At 48.2% G+C, this 24,216-nt stretch overlaps 1 protein-coding gene across 1 annotated transcript; it reads right to left on the bottom strand.

Annotated features, from left to right (window-relative positions):
• Positions 1 to 13,503: 13,503 nt before the first annotated feature.
• On the bottom strand, positions 13,504 to 14,311 carry EV420DRAFT_1478198 (uncharacterized protein; the record flags this gene model as incomplete). Its single annotated transcript, XM_060469465.1, is given in 5 exon segments — positions 13,504 to 13,533; positions 13,553 to 13,555; positions 13,663 to 13,755; positions 13,814 to 13,906; positions 13,958 to 14,311. 5 exon segments carry the CDS (start codon positions 14,309 to 14,311, stop codon positions 13,504 to 13,506), a joined length of 573 nt encoding a protein of 190 aa, XP_060332454.1.
• Between the last annotated feature and the right edge of the window lie 9,905 nt (positions 14,312 to 24,216).

Below are 24,216 nucleotides of genomic sequence, written 5' to 3'. Positions count from 1 at the left end.
TGTTGGCTCTGCTTCGTTGTTTTCTGATTACAGCACTGGGCTCTGCCTCGTCAGATTTCCGAAATTGATGCCTACGTCACATTGGTATCACGTCCGCAGGCCAATGATGGCAAAGAAGCTTGCGAACATTGGCGGTAGCGAAGATCGTGGTGAAGTCCAAGATACCTTGTGGATGTGGAGCTGCCCGTCGCCGCTGATCTCTTTAAAGTAGCAAGGTGAATATCAGGCATGTTAATGCTGCCTCATCTATGCAGATGTCATGGATGTGCACGATATTTGTCATGTCGACACTCACACAAGCCTCCACACAAATTCGTGTTGTCATTCTAGCTACAAATGTGTTTCTCAGGATTTTTGAGATCTTGGTTTAGTCAGTAACATTGACTTGCTTCCAGTACTGGACACGAGACGTGCTTGATATGTTCGTGTATTCCTTTTCTACTGTGGAATGTCCAGTGTTGACTTGGAATTTCAGTTGTTTTTCGTTATATACTTTGTACAGCCTCAAGAAATCTATTGTCTGTAATCCTCCAAAGTTGCAACCTCGGCCCACCTTCAAGAAACTTCTCACTCTATATACCTCGCGAATGAAATTTATCCCCTTGCATTCAAGAAAGTTCCAATCATCGACATGTCAAATTGACCCTCCCTGCCTTCGTCCAAAGACCCATTATTCCAGCATCAGCACCCTCTATGAGAACTCTCTGGTGCTATCGTTTTCCGCATCGTATTCTTCTGGCCAAATTATAAAGTCTCGTCCTTGCAGTTGAGATGCCTGCAAATAAAGTCCCTCGGGATCTCGATCTGCCCCATAACGGTTAGTTTGACTGCACTTGCTTCTCGGCATACTCACAATGACTGGACTGGACCCAGGACTCATCATCATCGAGGGGACCAATGTCGAGTGTATGCAAATTGTGTTCATCTCTGCCGCCATTCGAATCGATTGCAGCATCACCCTCTGCCATCGAGCTCACAGGTTCGGGCTGCGATTTTTTTCTCCCTGTTGAAGTTCCGCCTTCGGTGGCTTCGTGATCACGATCCATAGTCGTATGCACAGGTGCGTGTTCATTTTTCCTCTTCCTAGCTTCAACATTGATGACTGCATTCTCAACAAACGCCGGGCGTCCATATACGCGTCGTGCACGCTCCGCGGATGTTTCTCTCCTGACTTCTCCCAGCTCGACGTAATTTTTGGGCACGTCTAAGAGAATGATGAGCTTTTGAACGCATCTCACAGAATTCAAGAGCACGTACCTTGTACCCAGCTAACGCCCCAGGCCAAATCCCTACACCAGCGTGCACAGGTTCTATGGTGCAATCCACTCATGCGTCAGATCTCTCGTCCTCCAATCCCTCTCATCCTTCGGCTCACCTCAATACACACAAGACGACTCCCATATTCTGTCGTGATGGGCGTGGTTTCGACGATGAAGGTAATGCTACCGAAGGAGGGCAAGAAAGTCGCACAAGCGACGGTTGATGCTTACAGCGGCAGTAGCGTTGACGTCATGAGCGAGGTGATAGGTTCAGGAGAGTGGGATACTGTTATTTTGTCGTAGAGATGGAGCAGGTAAAGTCACCGCAGAATGTGCCTAATTGATTAGATGACAGAAAAGGCAGCTGTGATAATATTTGATCGCTGGTCTTTACTGTGTAACAATCCTTTCCTATTTACTGCATACAGTATAATTTTTTTTTCAATTTAACACATTATGGTTTTAAGGAATCCAACCCGACAAACTAGGGCACCACAACATAACTTGAATACCGCCCGAAAATATCATGAGACACGCGTAACCGGCGGCAATTGAAGTCCAGGATGCCCCTTCTGAGATCGATCATAGCCATCGAGATGTGCCTAGAAATCATATCAAAGATTGTATATTGATGATATCCAGTACAGTCAGAGCTGAAGCAACGCCTTTGGTATATAGGAAGGTGCCATTTTCACCGCTACGTGTACTCCCTTCAGGACCAGCATCGTTGGATGGAGGATAGGCTTGGAATTATGGTTGTATTTCTTCGCCGTGATGGTGGGATGGATGAAATAAAGCTGACCAAGGGATGTTAGTAAATGAGGATTGAGCGCCAGCTCAGTTTTTGGAATGTGTTGATTCAGATTGTGATATACTGAGAAAGTGCGGACGAGACTTTTCTAATGCACCAGTGGGCTATCATAAAGGTCAAGTGAATAGAGACTGTGAGCATAAAGTGGGACCCATGCAAATGATACTGGATTGATCGAGGTGCACTGGAGAGTTCAGGCAATGGACGCGATACTTGCGTTTTTTGAAAATATGGATTGTTTCTCTGAGAAGTAGAGGTGACCGTATGCGCTTAATAGCATGTGTCATACTCCCGCCCACTCTGAGTCACGTCGAGCTGTTCAAGTCCGCATTTCGGCGATTTCTATCCTGTCCATATGCATAATCTCACCACAAAACGAACGTCCCCGTCATCAAGGTTACCATGGCTGTCCTCCTGAGAATGACACTTGAGGTTCACCGAGGATCGTCTTGACAAGCATCCATCATATGTGTCTCGGGCGTTGGTCTGCACAACTGTATCCAGACGAACTTTCCGTCTTTCTGTCCGGGAGAAGAAAACAAGGCGAAACTCACATATCCTTTCGCTAGCGAAAGGAGCGAGATGAGGATGTATCGTTCTTTATCGACAGCTAATTTGTTATCGCAGCGGGTAGCAGTGACGCTAACAGTGGCCGAAGGACGGGTGATGAGGATCAAAGCAGCGGTGTCGACTTTTACATCCAAGGATTCATTCGGGATCAGCATTGATTCTTGGTATAACCAATTACAACCAACGACTCCTGCATTGTGCACTGAAAGGAACGTGCCAGGGCCCGGAATGACGGTGCGTACGCAGTAGGATGGGATGACCGGAAGAAGAAACGATAGATTCGCCTTGCTTTCCCACTGTACTAAATACGATAAAGAGCTTTTGGTGGTTGGAGACCAGGTATCAAGACTTTGTAGGAACTCGATTTAGTTTCAGCGAGAATCAAACAACGTCAGGACTGGTGAGATGCAATGACTATGACGTCTTGCAGGTTCCCATTTATTGCCATGCTATCTGCACCATCAGATCTCGTGGATGCTGAGTTGCGGCAAAACATTCACCTAATCAAAGTTACTGTTCAGGCGAGCGGCATACACCAACATTGCCTGATGTCTTGGCAATTACATTGCACAAGAGGAGTTGCCTTCATATTCCGGGAAGATGAGGGCCAAGGTGAATACGAGTGGTGACTGGTACATATGATAGTCAGGACCAGCATCGAGCCACAGAATCAAAGAAACTTACGGAGTGTATTCTTGAAAGGCATTCATTCAATGGCCCAGGGTAAATGATATGATTTTCATTTGGCACAGGCCTGAGCACCGATATAAAGACAAGAACGAAAGGCATGATTCGCGACTTGGATGTATAGAAATGTGGATGTTGGTAGAGTCATTGACGTTGTATTTTCGAGCAGTCTCGCGCCAGAGATCGCATTGCCCTATGTTGCTTGCATATCAGTGGCAAGTCATTGGTGAAATACCAAAGAGCATCATGGGCCGGGCGTGTTATGATGGAGCAACGAGACAAGAGACGAAAGTCACCAGATTAAGATTGCACGGGTGGCGTGTTCTCGAGAGATAACGCCGGTACCATACAAGCAGGATGAGGGAGCACACTAACACTAACAGTAAGGATTGGGCATGTCAGTCAATTAGTGGCCGCAAGTTGACCCGATGCATCCGTGGTCTTCCTCCTCAGAGTCCCTGACCCCTGCTTGCCATTATTTCGCACCATAAGTCGCTATCCCAAAGAGTCGCGCCATCTGTATATCAGTCAAATCGAATATCTTGCTGCATTAGTAGAGGTATAAAAGTGATGTCATGCTGAGAACAGATGATTAGGCCTTTCGTGCGTGCTCACATCCTATATCTCTCGACCCAATTGATATATAACCTCGTGACGTGATCCTTGTAAATGTCGGCGTGCTGATATCGGAGGAAGTGTATCCGGTCTTAACAGTCAATGGTACTGTGGTCATTTCACAGGAGCTGGTCAAGAGAGAAAAATGCGCACCTGTACCCTTCGTATGAAATGCTAAAATCTATCGACGTGCATCAGAGGATTCTGAAGAGGAGCCTCTGATCATCTCTTCATCGGTATCTTTGGAGAAGGTGATTCTGTTCCTCTGAGCAGCTGAGGTCGGATGTGACTTAAAGGCTGATAGTGTTACATCTCGAGGTTCAGTTCCTTGTATCTGACTTATTTTGACTGTATCGAACTTTTGATGGGGCTCACGAGGCGGAAACGCAGGAAGGCCAGCCATGTAATTCGACGATCTTTTCACCCTCCCTCTGAAGTCTAGCAGGTATCAATGACGCATAGTCATGGGGAGGCATGTATTTGGTGTACGGAAGACAGCATGATTACATAAACAACAGCGCGTATCCATGCCTTCGCCACCTGGACTAGGGCCGGAGAGTATCCGTGAGAAGGTAGGCAAAGGAAATCAAGGACGGCATTCAAAACAACATGGGGATATGAGCAGGTGCAGCGTTGGCCCGACTTGAAGAAATGAATCAATCAGCGTGCGAGAGGCGATCGATTCAGGTAAGATTTCTTCCTGTCAATATCTGAATTGCCAGTTCTGCCAGCGCATGAGCGCCAGTTTAAGGAACGTCCAAGTGCGGAAAAATGTACCTCTTTCAAGGAGATCCTCCAGCTACACTTCCCCGCTGTAGTAGAGCCAGCCGTTGACGTCGCAACACGGCAACGGTTGACCACTCCGTGCGTCGTTACTCGTATAACACGCCACCGGGAACAGCGAACGACTGACGAACAAACAATCCATGGTACGAAAGCACGACAATCCCGAAGATAGCATTTTCATCGTTCTTATCCAGCGAGGGGTTAGGACGATCGTTCCTCCTTTATGGATGTTCCTCCAAGACTTCGCCATCGTCCGTTCCAATAGCAGCATTTTTTGATTCCGTTCGCTAAGGTCTTGATCATCCTTCGCGATAGCGAAAGGCAGGCGCAACAGCTGATCTGAGGGTACTTCGCTCTGGTGGTATTGGGGAAAGAGGTAACGATGAGGCGGCAGGTTCTGCATCAATGTGAGATGCCTTGACCGAGCCACTATGGAAGGAAGTATATGAAGGTCTCCTTCTCCCTTTATGCTGTCCGAGATGAAACGTGTGAACGTGTTGGCCCTTGAGCTCGACGTAAGCATCGAAGAAGAGACACGAGACTAGAGCACGTACGATAACGCTTCCTCTATCCAGATACTTTCGGCCGCATTTGATGATACCAATCGCTACTACAGAACGTCAGCTTGAGAGGGAATGAGAAAACGGAGAAGTTCACCATGCAACCCTGTACGATCACGGAAGGATGCGCATATCCACTTCACGGAAGCACGGCCTTCTTCCCCGGAGTTCTATCCTCTGACTACAACCATTCTCCCGAGGCCTCCTCGGCACCACCGCGCCTTCAAGGACACAGACCAACTTATGTCGCTGAATGTCTTCGTATTATTGGCAGCTAATTTTGAAATTCTAGTTCTGCTCAAGGTGCATGGAGGCTTGTATCGGATGCGAACATATCTGACCGAATCCTGGATAGTGATCTAGTCAGTTCAGAGAAGCTGGTTGAGGTAGGAAGAGACGTACCTGCACTTTGTCCATCCTTGTTGGGTTCTTGTCGTGGTAGCGTACTGATGCCCCTTGGAGCGCTGATGGTCACCGCCAATCAGGATGCATTGCAGGGGTTCAGGCAGATCCGCAGCTCACGTTTTCGATGATTCTTCTGTCTAGTAGAGGGGACTGTATGCGTTCAGCGTTAACGGTGATATTACATTTCCTTCCCTTCTAAATCGTATCAAGCTGAACATGAGTCAAACAGAGGATGAAGGGCCAATACGACAGACATACGTCACCAAGAGGTAGGCTCTCGGCATAGATGGTATCGATATCAGACCATTTCTGCAAGCGCATGAAGTTGAGCATGAGAAAAAAGCCAGGAGAAAGAGAGCGCACTTTTCTCGTCCAGTTTCTATTCGACCCTCTTCATATCCCTCCAAAGAAATGACCAGTGTCGAGTTTGTGCTATAGCATCCTCGGTCACGTAGATATCATATTGTGTTTGTAATCATACAATTGCAAGCTCACACATCCACTGTTTCTCCAGAGAACAACACGGCTATGAGTTATGAGTTATCCAAAGAAAGAGAGATACTTACAGTCAAACGCACCAAGAACTTCGTTTGAGGGTTCCAAACTGCTGGTTGACACGGAAATTTTCTGCTTTTACGTGACAATACATCGAGGATTCGACAGAGTCCGGACTCGATGTTGTCGAGCTATGGAAGTATGAAGTAGTGACTCAGGCTGGTAGTGAGAAGTCAGAGAACAATACCTTCAAACAAAGAACGGATCGGACCGGTTGATCCTAGTTTATCACGATAAGCATGGGGATCTTAGCGAAGCTTACTCATTCAAAGAGACTCGGTACTGAGCAGTGAGCGACACTTATCGAAGTCTCATCTCGTACATAACGTGAAATTTTGTAAAGGGTGGAGCATTCGTCTATTTATAATGGAGTAGCCCCCCGATCGAACTCAGGCCGACTCAGCTCATGCCTAGCCAAGCCGAGATTGCACCTTTAACGTAGTCGCGATCGACCAATCACAGCCTTTTCATAGCGGCATGGCAAATTGCCGGACTGTGTTGCAGCTTGTCGCCCCTACGAGGTTCCTATCACATTTCTGCATTGATCTAACAATTTTCTTCCCACCATGCAAAGGACACTTGAGACAACAAATCTGGCTGTTTAAGGACACTAATGTACATGGTGATATAGACTAACATATGGCACGATAGTTTTCATGCATCGGATTTGAGTTCCAGGTCCACGATTTTTCTCAAGCCATAATAAGTAGGACCTTCGGTCAAATCAGTCCCTCAACTTGTTGCCAGACATCAGCCAACATCTAGCGGAGACATTGGAATCTACTCATGGGGCTGGTTTATGGGGTTTCTCGTAGCCAATGGGAACATTGTACGAGAGTTGGTCGCCATCTTTGAAGACAAATGTATAATCAATCTAGAATACATTTGAGCTACCCACGGCAATTTGAGGATAGTGAACAATGAACATACTCCCATGGGGGTTATCTATGTGCATTACAATTATTCCTAGGTGTAAAAATATCGAAAAGTACACGCACCTTGCCCTTGCCCGTTGTCTCTTCCAGTTGTCTGGAGACAGTTATCCCGTTAACGATTTGCTTTCCAACAAGGACTATTGTGCCTTGATTTCTTATATTTTGGATATAGCAGTACTACCACTCAGTATGTCAATTCCAAAGCGCTGATTCGGAGTATACTGGTACTCACTTGGGGCATGATGATGCAGAAACAAGGACGTTCGGATTCGGTGACCCTGGATTTAAGCGATGGATGTTCCTACATGGTCTATAAATATTATCGCTCTCTGACGGAAGAAAGACTGCAGGCAGAGGTAATTTGAGTCACCTGTGGTCTGGAATGTGTATTATGATTTGCTAGTAAAAAATCAGAAGTCAAGGATGCAGATAAGAGAAGCTTGAACGGCGTTAACCATGGCCACACTGCCCACGAGGGCTGGTCAGGCGCGATAATTTTTCGTGTTTACCTGATGCCATCGTGAGCGAAGAGTTCATCGAAGGCTTGAGTGTGTTTACACATACAAGTACAGCGTCAAAAACGTCACGTTCGCTACTGGATGGGAGAAAAAAAGTGGGACAGCGTTCAATATTCAGGTAGACACGCTGCATAACTCTCCCCCCACGTCGGCAGAATGCATGCAATATGAAGAGCCCTATGTACGTTCAAGCTGTACCCGCTGTACCCTGGCAAAGAGTTACACCACGTGATCGTAAGCTCCATCACCTTCTAGTTTGCCGTGCCTTTCTCGACATCTTGTGACCTTATCTCTCAGGACAGTTTCAGCGTATTGTGTGCTTCGGAGAAAGGATGCTCGAGATCGCCATCCATCGCCGCCTCCTCTTTAAGACGTTGAACAACAAATTGTGTGACTTTTTCATCAGCATTCTTGGGCATCAACCTTGATTAAAGCATCCAGACCTTCATGCAATCCCCCACAATCGTCTACTTGTGTCATCCGGAGGAATATTAACACAGCTTGAGGACATATATGAGGCTCTCGCAAGAGGCGCAGCTGTACCAATTTTCTCGGATGACCAGAACCCTCAATGAATGACGCAGCCGGTATCGCCATTAATTATCACAAATGGCTCATAGGAAGAGGTTCAGCCAAGGACTCGGAACAGATTCGTGTCGTTATTGTTCTGGCCACTCTGGTGTCCACCGAGTCCTAGGGCTGCGCACCGTACCGTATACGGTATACGGCCGTAAAGCCATGGTCCCAGACGGTTACAGAACTATCCGTATACCGTACCGTATGGCCAGTTTGAAAGTCTTATCGGCGTCGGTACAGGTACTTTACGGCCGTCTATGGTCGTTGACGACCGTACACCTGAGTACGAAATAAATTTACTTATATAGACTTACCAGAGATCATTTATAGCATAGTTTGATGACTTGAGAGACAAATAAGATAATCTATACCCAAGGGCAACAAATATTAGAGGGGAAGTCATTGCAAGTCAGATGTGTCCAAGATCACACAAGAATGGGTAAACTGCACCTATGCAACCAAGTGGGCTGCGTTGATATAAGCTAGAGGTATCCAAGAATTAAGGAAAAGTTACGCGTTCTGTTCTGAATGCGAATGAGAATTGATGAGACAGCTGCGAAGAGTCAAACTGCGGAGGAGAGAAGGTGATGGAAGTGACGTGGCAATACCACAATTAGCTGATGGCTGTGCGGTGGGCCATTTTGCATGATAATTTTTGCTTGAAAAAAAGCTTTAGATAAGATCAAAAGTCAAGCTGTATTATGGCGTTATACGGCGGGGCCGTCTGTAAGAGCACTTGACGGAGACGGAACAGCCGTATACCATGCCATACAAATGGACATTAGGGCGCGTTCGGCTTCGGTCCATCTTCCGTATAACGGTTACAGCAAATCCTTGTGGAATACTACGTCATGTTGCAGTTGACGAATCTTACCGACACCATTGTTTCATCCTTACCTGTTCCACGGTCACTGGACCTCGATGTCCCTGGACCTCCGATTCATCGTATCTTGGCGCTCCTTGCTTTGTCGACTTCTACCATCCTGTCGTTGATTTATGTCCCTTCATACTGTCTTTCCCTAGTCATATAACCATCTAGCTTTATCCTGACCGCCGTTAGATCATGGCTTATCCGCAAGCCAGTTCCCGACCAACTGCGCCGAAGATGGCGTTATCTGACCTTGGCTTACCTGATATTGTTCTTTCTTCCGGTGGTTTCTCATGTATGCCCACCAAGAGCTCTTGCCTTTACATGGCTGCTCTGTTATTGTTCTCTATGTGCATGGCACAGACCGATCATTGGTAAGCTCCGTTAACATCATTATGCAACTTGCTGAGGACCGGTCATATAGCATCCAGTTTTCGGTAGGTCAAGTTCTGTTCAGTTGTCGAGTTGAAGTCAATCTGCCGTAGTATTAGACGATTAGTTGCGGCATGGGCTCTGTTACTTGGTAGATGGGCACCGCACCAAGTTGATTCCTTCCGTGAGATTTTCCTGCAGCATGCTGTCCAAACATTGTGCAAACTGTCAAGGACAGATCATGGCATGTTTGCTCCATTGGATACTCCTCAACTCAACGGAGTATCTTTTGAATGTGGACAGCTACCTGTGCTAAGACTTGTTCAGTTTACTGTACAATCGCATGAGAGGGCAATGTTGGTGTTGGTCGATTTTTTTGAGGAGTTAGAAAAGTTGGGAGAGGGAGTGAATCTAAGAGCAAACGCTCACCTCGGCCGTACATTTGGGAATGACAATGGGCAGAGAACCGTTGGCGAAATACTGAAATTCCTTCGCTGGAAAGGACTGAACATTCCCCCGTCATATTCAATGGATTGATAGCTCCTACATTCGAATCTCCCAGTGAATCGTAGACAGATGGTTTATGGAGGGAAGCAGATTGGTTTTTGAAACAACTTACTGGAACAGTCCATACGGGTGTGGAGGTTCTCAACATTTCTTTTGATTCCGTCAAGCTATCCTGCATTACATAAGACTGGGTCTGATACATAAAATGTGCATATACACCAAAGCAATGTTGTCCGACTTGACATTCTGAGAGCCAGCATTTGTATAATAACTACTACGAGAGGCTAATCAAGGCTTCGATAGGCCCATACTCACCGCCCAGTACTCTAACATCCGCTAAGGCGATGCCATCAGTGACGCACTCCTGCTCATCAGCGCGCGCCAATCAGAACGTAGGCTCTGTCAGACCATCGGTAAAATCGAGGATGGTGATCACGTCTCGCACTGCGACGCTGGCGTTTCGAGCAAATTCACACCGACCCATCATAACTTCCACCACTCGTGCCCGAGACTCATTGGCGACAATGTCGTGGGTAAAGAAGGCCAAGTGCTTGGCCTTGAATGTTTCAGATGCGAGGCCTGGGAAATAGATGTTAGTTCAGATCGCGGCACGTGTAGTAGCACGGTAGTTACATTCATTTTTCTTGCACTTTTCCTTGTGCTCACCGCGGTAGTCCGATCTCTGGCATTCGATCGAACAATAGAACGTATCTTGGCACTTGGAGCAAGTCATGAGGCCTTCTGACACACCACACTAAGAAAATGTAATGAGATGGACTGCCCAAACATAGTAAGCGATGAGAGTACCAAGTGGCAAACGCGTTCGACGCGCATTCGCTCATAAAGACCGGTATATCTCTCCGCGATATGGACCAGCAGTAGCCACTGACCCTGAGAAACAGTTTCAAAAGTGGCGGTGTCAACGTCGCTTATTTGGTAAAGTTGGCAATGGAACTGCCGCAGTACGGGTGACCATACCATGGACCCTTTGAGTTTGGTAAAAATGGTCTTCCAGCTCTGGCGACACATTGCGTGAGCCTCCTGCACCTGGGGGAACTCGGAAAGATCTTTGAACAGGGTCTCGGAACGAAGGATCGCTTTCAACAAGCCGAAGCGCAAAACCTCAGCAATGATGGTGTACCTCATTCTCTGCACAAGTCTAGCAAAGAAGGCAAATCCTTCGACGAGACAGTGCAGAGCGCCATCGCATTTATTTTTGCTGTCAAGATCGCGAGCTATGCGCTTGCGAGAGAAACGCTTGCGAGAGAGATGGCATGTGATCTTCAGCAGGCAAATGGCTGCAAGCGTGGTACAGAATACAGATTCTCTTCTAGATCCACGGACGATTTGGTGAACAGAATGTAAGACACAATGCAATTGAGTGTAATCCGTATCGCGACCTTTCAGGGAGAACTCCTCTTCAAGAGAAAGCAATGCTGAAAGGGGAAGTTGGTTCGCATAGGAATCAATGGAGGAAATGAAGGTGGCTTTGTTCAGCGGCACAAATCTCTTTATGACCGTCATGGCTGGTAGCCGATAAGGATTGGCCGGTAAAAGACACATCCATGCCTTGGTGAACCTGGAAATGAAATTTGGTGTACCCGCCATATCCCTACGAACTTGGTTGTCGGTAGACAGAATTTCGAGAAGGCTGAGAATGTAGAACACGAGCGGAGCATGCTCGAAGCTCTGAAGATGGATCTCCTCTCGACAGGAAATAATGCAGTGGTCGAAGATGAGCATAGACCATGGGGCAAGGCCTGTCCATACATTTCTGAGCTCGGGAGTCGAAGCTTTGTTACGAGACTGCTCGAAGTGGCGAAGAAGGCCTTGGGCGATGGCGATAAAAGACTTGCTGGCCTCTGCAGAAATAACGTTGTCTCCATGAGGGAGATTATTCGATAGCTTCGTGCAGAGTGTTTGCAGGTAGTTTGGCCTTCCACGGGTCCCTGTCGGAGCGCGTGCTGAACCTCCCTAAGTGTGCACTATTAGGCTGATGCTGCAAAACGAAAGTGTGAATCCATCACACCTTTAGTAGTGGCATTCGTGATATAAAGTGAAGGAGCTTCGTTCGAGAGGAAAGGACTATGTGGTCAATGAAAGAGCGCAGACCAAGCGGGGTACAAAGGATGCGAATTCCGGTGTCCGGCCCGGAGGGAATAAAAAACTTGATTTCTTCAACGAGCCTGGAAGACATTGACTGCTGATAGGGCTGGAGTTGAACGCAATTAGACGTCATCAGGATTGAAAGTAGGGATTTCGCACTTTAATTGTATGGGATACGAACCCACAAAGGTAGCTTTCAGAGGCGACGAGGATCATCGAAAACTCTGAATCTTTCCGGTTTTTAGGCTTCCTCACATAATGGGGTGGAGATGGCAGTTCCAGCGGAAAATGAACACATTCATATTTTTCTGGTGCTTCCAAGGACGCGCTGTTTCTCATTGAACACTATGTCTCAGGTCCAGTCCATTAAGATATTCCCAGCAGAGTCAACGAACCACATGCTGTACAAAAGTAATGTCACATCAGTCTATGCGAGCCACGTAAGAATTGAACCTACCAAAATTCATTCCTCTATGTCTGGGACAGTTCGCTTCCCCAACCAAGTGAACATCCGTAAGGGTCAACGGTGAGGTTTTCGTTGGCAGTTACTCCCACATTTATCAATCTAGATCAAGTCAGGATATTATTGAATGTGAAGGGGGAAAACTGCTCACTGGGGACATATAATGACCATCGACGGGGTTCGAGGACAGCCGTTGACCTATTCCACATAAGTATCCAACATCCGCAGAGTCACATCGTCCATAAATACTATATTCCTTGACGTGTGTGGTACAACATCTGGATCTTTACAAAAGGCTTGGTCGCCCTAACATCAGAGCCGGGTGCTGAGGATTGTATTCGCGCACTCACCGATGATAAGTTTCCCAAGAGTTCCAGTATACGGAGATTTGAATGAAGCACTGAGCATACATACTGGCGATTGTCGCAACATGCTGGACGCCTGGAAGGTATACAGTCCATCATGATTACAGTCAACCCGCTGCAGCGTCTGCTGTGCTGCTGACCAAGCTGCCCTTCAGCACGATCATCCGAGATCAAATTCTGCTTCATCGGCAAAATTCCTTAACTCCTATTAAAGCCGAAATTGAACCCACAGCGCCAGCAGGTAACGTCGCTTCTAGCATTGAGAATATTTTGTGTACTCATATTCTAACAGGAATTCTTCTGTACACCTCATAGTGTGCTAACATGGTGCGTAGGTGCTTTATTTACAACATGAAAGCGACACCATGGAATGAAGGAAAGTAACATTTAGTCCTTATGCCCGTCGTTAGCCAGAATTATGGTTGTGAAATTTTACATCTGTGGATGATATTTATTACGCACTGGAGTAACTAGGTGTAGATGAATTATTATAAGCTACAGTTTGACATAAGAATAAGGCTACAGAATGGTGCACTTTCAGATCGTCAAGCAGATATACGGTCATAAATCGATACCTGGGGAACCATCACGTACGATCTAAACAAAAGAGATGTACAATCAGCAAGTCGTTGTCAGATGTATAAAGAAGAGTTATGTACCCGAGCTAAATTTTGCTGCATCTTCCTGCCTCTCTGGCGACGCACTTTCTCAGACGTGTACTTCAACCGGAGCTTCGGCATATCACGGACAGGCCATGCATTCTCATAGACTCGAAGGATGCTATGTTCGTTCACAGCCTACGACATTAAGGTCAAGTGAGCGGTCGGCAGTTAACGACAACCAGTGAAGACTCACATCATCACAAATAGCCTGGATTTGTTTGACGCTTTGGTTCTTGAAGCTCTTCTTGGTTTCAAGTCTATGATGAGCTTCACGATGGACGTGATTCTGGAAGAGATAGGTAAGCCCGGGAGAGAAGCCTCAGCAGGAGAGACATACGACAACTTGTTGATAAATGGCATCTGGCCAAGAGAGGGTCTGTTCGAGGTTGTAGCCGCCGGATTTCGGGCGGCCAGGTTCTCCAGGAGGTTTCGGTATAATCTTGACATCTTCATCATCAATGCTGTCCTCCTCTAGTATGTTTCCTGAAAGGTTATCATCGTCTGATTGCATCGAGACGTCGCTAGCGTCCGAGACGTCCGACAGTGGCAAGCCAGGGTCGACAGGAGGAGGTGACGAACTGTGCTCCCGAGCGATAGCAAATTCCCGGCGTGCGGTTATCGAAGGGAGAGGAGTACGTGCAAGAGGTGTGAATTCTATCCGACGAGTTATGAGCGGAAGGTGTCGGAGCATGGCGGCTGTGAGGGAGAGAGGGTATGGGCAGTGACTGGGCGAATGTCTGGTCGTCACTCACCTTAAAAACAAGCAACCGCCTTAACAATGAGCACATTGGGATCATCCACTGCTTTGTTGAGTACTTATCAGAGGATACCATGGCCATTATTGTATCAGGACATAAAGCAAGTCTTTGTAGTGGATGTAGGGTGGGGAAGCAACCACCGGGAAGTTCGATCATCCACGCGACGCGGCATACGGGCCGATCATCCCGTTTCGATCATGAATCCGACTTGGATGCCAATCTAAATCTTGTTCAACCACCGTGTTGAGCCCGTCTGTCCTCTTGCTAGCTGTCCTGAACTTCATGTTTGAATGACCATATAAATACATTTTTTACGTCCAGATTATATATCAAGACACTCACCATGTCACTTCCCCCCCACCATATCGGTCGATTCCCTTTGTTCCGTTCCAACCTCGGCCAGCTCCGAGCTGCATTGTACCAACGCGTTCCTCCTTTGTCGAGCCCACTACATCCATCCACTCGCTCCCTGCCTTGACCATGTCGACCTCATCCATTCAATACCTCATATTCATCCGCTCACTTTTACACGCTACACCTACCACCACGACCGCTTCGTCAACCATCACCTCTTTGTATTACGATTTCATGCTTTATCTTATCTTATCGCCTTCATCGTAATCCTGCTATGCTAGTTTTCTGGACTTGATCGCATTCACCATGCGGGTCTCGTGTGTTTAACACACCGTTGCAGACACTTGTAGTATATTTAGCACGACCCAAACTGTATTTAAGTAGCTCGACTGCAGGTCTTAAACCTCAGTCTCGAACTAAAGTTTATTCACCCGATAACTTAGTCTGAACTCACTCTCGCTCAACTAAGCGATAGCTCCCTTAACGCAAACCTGCGGACAACATAAAGCGCCTGACCGAAGTGCGAGTCACGCTTAGTTGTTTGATCTTGTTTGTTGTATCGGTCGCTAACAATTAGTTCGAGACTTTCCTACTCTTCATCAACAACCACGTTGACGAACAGTAACGAATGAACCCCATCGAACAGTATCTCACTGACCTTTTTGGACTACAAGGCTTTATTGCCATAGCCTACCTCGCATTCCTATATGGATACGAGCACAGACGAAACGAGGAGCCAGTCTCCGAAGAAACTATCCCCGTCGAAGCCCCCAACCCGGAGGCTAGACGATCGAACACACCCCCTCCCGACTACGTCGACACCCGACCCGCCCCATTCGTCCACATTGTCTTTATCGACAGAGATGAGTGGATCTCAGAAGACTCCGACTCAGAGGAGTCCAACGAGCCCCAACCCACGATGGAAGGATGGCCCGCACAAAGAGGCCCAGTCCTTGAAGAAGAAGAAGAGTGAGGAGTCTACGAGCAAGGGGTGGACCAGCGTGTTCTCTCTCCCATTACCGAAGAAGAAAGCGAAGGGGAAAGCGAGGGAAGTGATCCCTGGGACGCCCCCTCCCCCACCTCAACCGAAAACTCAGCCGCCAACCCTGGATATGATTCCGACAGACAGCGCCTCTATCAAAGAGGGCTTAGACACCATCTGGGAGAAAGAAGAGAGGCTGAAGATGGAACTGGAAGCAGTTCAGATGAGGAAGGCAGCGATACAGAGGAAGACCACGACAGCGATGAGCTCCCAGGCCCACGCAACAACTGGTCCCCTCCCCGCCTTGACTCATGAGGAGAAACATGGGGCTACTACTACGCCCGCAGCGACTCCTCTGACGACGAAGGAAGCTACCTACAGCTCGTCACGCGTCCCAACACCCCAATCATCATCAACGATAGGGAAGGAGAAGCCACTACCGAGCTCGACCAGTGTGGTCCCACCTACGACGCAGACGCCAGCTGCGATATATGCCGACAAGTACAGGACTACGCCGACGCGTGGCTCATGTACGAAGGAATCGAGCCCCCCGCCTCAGTCGTCCCCTTCGTCATTTATCCACTCGCACCAGAACACCCCTACGCAGCCCCCATCCCTTTCCTCGCACCATGGGTATGGGACCGACCTCGAAGACCCGACTTCGATCAGGTCGTTCTCAGGGTCAACGAGTGGGCAAGAATCATTAGAAACTGGAACCGTGTCATCACGGGAAGCACGGAGCCTTTCGAGCGAGTCCGACCTATCGGACTTAGAAGAAGGAGAAATTTACGAGAACCCTGGAATAGGGCGGACTTCGACCTACAACAGCAGCATAGGGTCGGAGAATACGGAGAGGAGGATATTATCCCCGAATTCGTGGAAGGATCTAGCTCGAGAGCCTACTGAGGCCGAGCTAGAAAATATGACTTATTTAGAAATGTTGCGATGGACGGAGGAAAAGCTACAGCGAGAATTGTCGTGGAACAGCTCGCCACAGGGAAGGTACTTCCAAAAGGAAAAGAACTCGCAGACCGGAGCCCAGGTGCTTTATCGAGAAACGATCTTCCACACCAACATGCTATGGAACCAAGTACACCCGGACGATTACACGGACCCCGGAGAACGGTACCAAGTACCCATTCCATCGGAAACAAGTGGAAGCACGGTGGATTTAAACCACCTATCAATTCTTCAGAGAACAGGGTATGTTGACCCTAGCCGGCTGTTTGCGGCTGCAGGGACCCCAGGAAGTGCAGGCACCGCAGCCGCAGCACCAGTCCAACCCGCAGTCCCAGCCCCGGCACCACAAGGCCCTCCGTCCCCTCATCACAACCCCGCATTATGATCGCTACCGAGACCCGCGGCAATCCCTATTCCCGCAGACCCTGTACAACCACCCAATACGCCACCACCGTTCATAGTAGGGGTAGCCAACACCAATCCGTGGGCACAAGTGAAGCCGCAACTTGCGGATCCCCCGGAAAAGTTCAAAGGGGAGTCCAGCGACGTGGACAGATTCCTCAACCAGTGCGAGGATTACTTCAATGTATTTCCCCAGCAATTCACAATGAACGCACATGGACAAAGCCCAAATAGGGTGGTGTTCTGCACATTCCGGCTCACAGACAAAGCCTTGCATTGGTGGAATCACGCCAGGGACGAGTACTATGACAAAACATGCGGATACCTGCGATATCCCGCATGGCATGTATTCAGGCAGATAATCGAAGATCAATTCCGAACCGATGCGGAAGTGGAACTCAAATTACAGGAGTTCAAACGCATCCGCCAAAACACGTACAAATCGGCAAAGGAATTCTTCCGTGACTTTGAACGACTAGCGAAAGAGTCCGGAAAGCGTCACAACGAAGAGTACATGATCGAAATACTCAAACCAGCAATCCGCAAAAACGTAAAAACAGCCATACATGCCACAGGCACCGCGCTACCTCGCACGTATGCCGAATGGAAGTTCCGAGTAGAACAAATGGACTACAACTACCGTGTAGGGCTAGCGGAGGACGCAGGAAGAAGCCAGGGAATGCAGGGCCAACAGAACAAGGGAACGGGAAAAGCCGGGAGCTCCGGGAATTCCCAGGGTGATAAAAAGACGGGAACGGGAACCACGTACGGGGGCCAAGGACAACCCATGGAAATAGACCGACTGTGGAAAGAAGGACGATGCTTCCGCTGCGGTCACAAGGGTCATCGGAAGCAGGACAACAAGTGCCCCAAAGACGAAAGTACCTGGCTCGTCAAGCATCAGCCCAAGTTCTCCCGAGCCCAAATCCGCGCAATGTATCAACAAGTATTGAAGGACGAAGAAGGGGAAGCCTCCACATCGAAAATCGAGGAGGTAAAAGACGAGCCGGCGGCGTAAGCGACAAACGCGCGTTGGCTAAGGACACAATTTCATTTAGTGGTACGTCACAGAATCCCGCTGGTCGGACTAATGTACCGCATGTAGTACCTCGAGGCAATGAGAAAACTTTCACGCTATCACAAAATGAAATTGTCAAGTCGCATATAAAGAAGGACGGTGTACAGGGGATTTCCACCGTGCTAGAAGAAGAACCCCACTCAAGATCCTCGGCCACCGGTGCAAAAGCACAAGCGGCGTATGCTGCGCAAGGCGGCGGGACACACGGGATCAAGGTCAACATCGCTCCGTGGAGGGTAGGTACCGGCGCAGAAAACGGAGGAAGAGCGGCCGAGCCAGTAGTGGGCGAAGGCGCCTCCAGGCGGGAGAGGAACGATGCAGGGCCTCGCCCGAAGGCGGAACGTACGCACCTGCCCTATGCGGCCAACTACCCCGACACGACGGAGCCGCAAGAGGGAACGCGAATCCCTATCAAGAAATCCGCTGCCCCGCAAACAACAGTCCAGACGACCGGGGACATCATTTATCCTCCCCCTATCACGGTGCGTCTCCCTTCGACATCACTAACACATAATGGCACCGGGGGCTCGTGTTCCCCGGTGGGCGGGTCGGTGGGACCATTATGTGACTCTCCTACTTGCAATAAAAAGAATGTTTCTATCGAAGAAGTACCCGATGAGGAAGACGACTACAGTTACCAACAAAGCCTAAAGACAAAAGGGGAAGACCCGGCGATCCACGCCGAGGAGTACCCAGAAGATTATGAAGTAACGGAATTGGAAGAAGAGTACTACGACGACAAGTGGGACAAGGGGTGGCTCAAACCCCACAGCGCGGAATGGGTAAGAAGGAAAATGAGACAAGAAAAGACCATGGACGGGAGGCTAGCCACCCTTCACATGTGGGTACACCCCAGGCGATTGATCGAAGTAGATGAGGACCTCGTCCTAGACCTCATCGGTTCCTCCAAAGAAAGCTACCATCAACGGGAACAATGCTTACAGAACATGGAAGATTTGCGCGCCCCCCCCCAATACATACGAGGAGGAAGAGGAAGGAGCGTTAACATCCGCGTACAGCTTGAAACCCTAGACACGGGGCAAGTACGAGCAGTTGATGCTCTAGTGGACAGCGGATGCACCGGAAGCTGCATAAACAGAACGTTCGTACAGGAGAACGGAATGAACACCGTAAAGCTGTCCAAAGCACAAGCCGTATACAATGCGGATGGCAGCCGGAATAAGGGAGGAGACATCACCGAGGTCGTCGAACTTCGAATGACGATTGGAGACCACCATGAAAAAATTGACCTTGCCGTCGTGGACTTAGGGAACGTACCCCTATTCCTCGGACACGACTGGCTCAAGCGTCATAATCCAATCATCGACTGGAAAACCGGAGCCGTAACGTTAGCCCGATGTTCCTGCCGCAAAATACCATTCCTATTACCCGATGAAGACCCCGAGCAAGGCTGGGGAACAGAAGTAGAGGAAGGAGACACTATCCTCATAGTGGACTTTGAAGAAGCCTTTCAAGTGCGGGCCATGGGAAGCAAGGCCAATGAATTAGCCGCCAAAGCAAACCAAGAAAAGAAAACGAAGACGTTTGAAGAAATAGTCCCCAAAGCATACCGGGACTTCAAAGACGTCTTCGACAAAGAAAACTTTGACGAGCTACCCCCTCGAAAGCCATGGGACCATGCTATAGAACTTATTCCCAACGCACAAGCCAGTCTAGACTGCAAGGTATATCCCCTGAACCCCACGGAACAGGAAGAGCTAGACAAATTCCTAGACGAAAATCTAGAGTCAGGAAGGATTCGACCCTCCAAATCCCCCATGGCGTCACCATTCTTCTTTGTCAAAAAGAAAGATGGAAAACTTCGACCAGTACAAGATTATCGAAAGCTAAACGAAATGACCATAAAGAATCGATACCCTCTACCCCTCATCGGGGAATTGATGGACCAGCTCAAAGACGCCAAGTATTTCACAAAACTGGATGTGCGGTGGGGATATAACAATGTACGGATCAAAGCGGGAGATGAATGGAAAGCGGCGTTCCGAACAAATCGTGGACTATTCGAACCAATGGTGATGTTCTTCGGACTCACCAATTCACCTGCCACATTTCAGTGGATGATGAACGACCTGTTCAAGGAGCAGATAGCAAGAGGGGATGTCACTGTATACCTGGATGACATTCTAATCTGCACCAAGGACAAGGACAAACATCAGGAGGTGGTGAAAGAGGTTCTACACATCTTACGAGCAAACAACCTATTCCTGAAAGCGGAAAAATGCGAGTTCGAGGTATTAGAGACCGAATACCTTGGAGTAATCATCAGCCAAGGGTCAATACGCATGGACCCCGTAAAAGTCAAAGGAATCACGGAGTGGCCCCAACCTACCAAGAAGCGAGAACTACAATCGTTTCTGGGCTTCACCAACTTTTACCGAAGATTTATACAAGATTACAGCAAGCATGTTCGACCATTGACTCAACTCACAGGGAAGACGGAATGGAAGTGGGGAACGGCGCAAGAAAACGCGTTCCAGGAAATCAAGAGGAAGCTAGCCGAAGAAGTGGTACTAGCAATACCCACGCGCACCGGAAGGTACCGCGTAGAGGCAGACGCAAGTGAAGGAGCTATAGGGGCGGTTTTATCTCAGGAACAAGAAGGAAAGTGGAGGCCGGTGGCATTCTTATCCAAGGCCCTAACGGTCACCGAACGAAACTACGAGATATACGACAAAGAGCTTTTAGCGATCATGCTAGCCCTGGAAGATTGGAGACATTACCTGATGGGCGCATATCAGGAATTTGAGATCTGGACAGATCATCAGAATCTCCAATACTTCCGAAAACCCCAAAAACTCAACCGTCGACAAGCGCGGTGGGTAACGGAGCTAGCAGAATATCACTTCACTCTGCATCATAAACCAGGCACAGCAAACAAGAAAGCTGACCTATTATCTCGACGGGCAGATCACGACCAGGGAGGCGAAGACAACTGTGAAGTAGTCATGCTGAAACCGGAGATGTTCCGAGCGCTCATTATGCCGGGGGAAGAAGAAATACACAAGAAGATTAGGACGGCACTACGAGACGTTACCCGGTGGGACAAAGGGATCGAAGCATCCCTTCATCATCCCCGCGGGGTGACACAAGAGGAAGGATTAATGTATTACGATGGGAGGCTATACGTACCCCGAGACGCTAAACTACGAGGAGAGCTCATCGCCTACCACCATGATCACATCACCACGGGACACCCGGGAATTGAAAAAACAAAGGAACTCGTCCAAAGAGAGTACTGGTGGCCCAAACTCAAGAGTGATGTAGAGCGATACGTAAAAGGATGCGAGGCGTGTCAACGCACCAAAACGAACACGCAAAAAAAGAGGGCCCCCTTACATCCGCACGCGATCCCCTCTCGACCATGGGAACACATTACGGTCGACATGATAGGAGAGCTGCCGGACTCCAACGGGTACAACGCCATACTAATGATCGTGGATCGTTTCTCCAAGGAAGTCATTCCCGTACCATGTTCCATGGAGTTAACCTCCAAGGGATGGGCGAAAATCCTCAGAGATCACGTATGGGCGAAACATGGGATGCCCCAAAAGGTGATCTCGGACAGGGGACCACAATTCGTGTCAAAATTCATGAAGGAGCTGTATGAAATGCTACACATACAAGGGAACCCATCCATGGCATATCATCCCCAAACCGATGGACAAACCGAACGGGCAAACCAGGAGATTGAAAAATATCTCCGCATCTTCATCAATCACCGACAAAATGACTGGAGTGAGTGGTTGCCCCTTGCGGCCTTCCAGCACAACAACCGGAAGCATTCAGCAACGGGGTACTCTCCATTCGAGGTCAACCATGGACAAAAGCCTCATCTTGCCCCACTCACGATTAAGGAAGGAACTAACCCGGCTGCCAGGGAATTCGTAGCGGATATACAAAAAGTACACGAACAAACGGCAAAGGCGTTAGAAAAGGCAGCGGAAACAATGAAACGCCAATACGACAAACACCAACGGGCGGCAATAGAGTACCAACCAGGAGACCAAGTATGGTTGGACTCTACAAACCTATCTCTTCCTCAGCCAATGAAGAAGTTAGGAGACAAGCGCGTCGGACCATTTGAAGTAATTTCCAAACATGGCGCCTCCGCATATAAACTACGACTTCCACCCGCATGGAAAATCCATGACCGCTTCAATGAGAACCTCCTTACTCCATATCACTCGCCGGAGTTCCCAATCCAAATACAGCCCTCACCACCTCCGCCAGACCTTATAGACGGGCAAGAACAGTATGAAGTTGAAGAGATAGTAGACCGGAGGGAAAGAGCACCACGAAGAGGAGGAAGAAGACGAGGCACTGGAATCGAATACCTCGTAAAATGGAAAGGGTATCCACGAGAGGAGAACTCCTGGGTCGACGAACAAGACCTAGACAACGCAAGAGACGCAATCGAAGACTTCGAACAAGTCTCATTCATCACTCGACCTCCAGCAAACTGGTGGGAAGACGAAGACGAATCCGACTCGTGGTCCGAACACGAATCGGTAACCGAGTCGGAAACCGACCACCCGCTGGTCCAGGCAATTCAAGAATACCTGGTAAAACCGAATGCACCCTCTCTCGTAGGAGCTTACCTTCCGAAACCAAGTTATTGTGCAGTCGGGACGACTGCCTTAACAGGGGGGTAATATTACGATTTCATGCTTTATCTTATCTTATCGCCTTCATCGTAATCCTGCTATGCTAGTTTTCCGGACTTGATCGCATTCACCATGTGGGTCTCGTGTGTTTAACACACCGTTGCAGACACTTGTAGTATATTTAGCACGACCCAAACTGTATTTAAGTAGCTCGACTGCAGGTCTTAAACCTCAGTCTCGAACTAAAGTTTATTCACCCGATAACTTAGTCTGAACTCACTCTCGCTCAACTAAGCGATAGCTCCCTTAACGCAAACCTGCGGACAACATAAAGCACCTGACCGAAGTGCGAGTCACGCTTAGTTGTTTGATCTGGTTTGTTGTATCGGTCGCTAACACTTTGACTCTTTCTACGAGGGACTTTAGTCCTGTCATCATTTGTCAGGGAGGTCAAAGGGTTGCCGTTCCAAAGTTCATCTTTAGAGACGCTGTGAGTTTATCTTGCAGCTTGGGTTGTGTGTATCGTGTGCTTAATCAGTTCTCTCAGGACAATATCACCATCCTAGAGTTGACATTTGATAAAATCCTTCAATCTTCCTATAAGACTAAAGGACTCAGAGGGCACGAGGGCACCATAGTCTACATTCCCCTCAAATACTTGCCCAACTTGCTTCCATATGTCACATCTGTCGAATTCGATGTACGGAAGGGTTCCCACCCTTTCATTGGTCTCTTCTTCCTCTTAATTGTCGCCGTCATGGTAGTTTCTGTCTCGTACGTCTGACCTGTACTTCTCCTTCTTCATGTATTCTCACTTTTACCGCAGGAATGGCTACCCCATTACGCACCTTCCTCTCCATCTCTTTCAGCTCATCGTGACAGTCATGTACCATATCTGCCATCTGGTGGTACTCTGGCTGGTAAATAGCATTGAGGCAACCGGATTATTGTAAGTTTATCAAGTTGCTGCCTTTGCTTTTATTAGCATGGCTGATCTTTTTCCGAATCAGCGATTTGAATGAAGGCATTCGAGTTTAAATTATCTCATTCAGTTACATATAATCGTGTTGTATCAATGTTCCACGATATCTGATTTCATTCAATATATGGGTATACTGAGTATGATATACGCGCGCAATTCTGAGCGAACCTGACAATGGTTGCATCGTAAACACGCTTGACGCGTTCTTACAGAGCTAGATGTTTTTATGAGCGCAAAGAGTATGAACGGAAAGATGTTCACACCTACATTATTGAATTATTCAGCACGTCGTCACATACTGTACATACACGCTGTAGATGCATTTCCAAGAGCGTAATAATAAAACACAAGGAGATCTAACCTGTGTCACGCGAAGTCCGTTTGATGGCTGACAGCTAGAACACATGGGAAAATGATCTGTATGCGACTCATCCGATTCCTCCGATTGGTACACT

Source organism: Desarmillaria tabescens (assembly GCF_030435595.1).
Source record: "Desarmillaria tabescens strain CCBAS 213 chromosome Unknown EV420scaffold_12, whole genome shotgun sequence".
NCBI classification, from domain to species: domain Eukaryota; kingdom Fungi; phylum Basidiomycota; class Agaricomycetes; order Agaricales; family Physalacriaceae; genus Desarmillaria; species Desarmillaria tabescens.
This window is presented reverse-complemented; position numbering and strand designations above follow the sequence as displayed.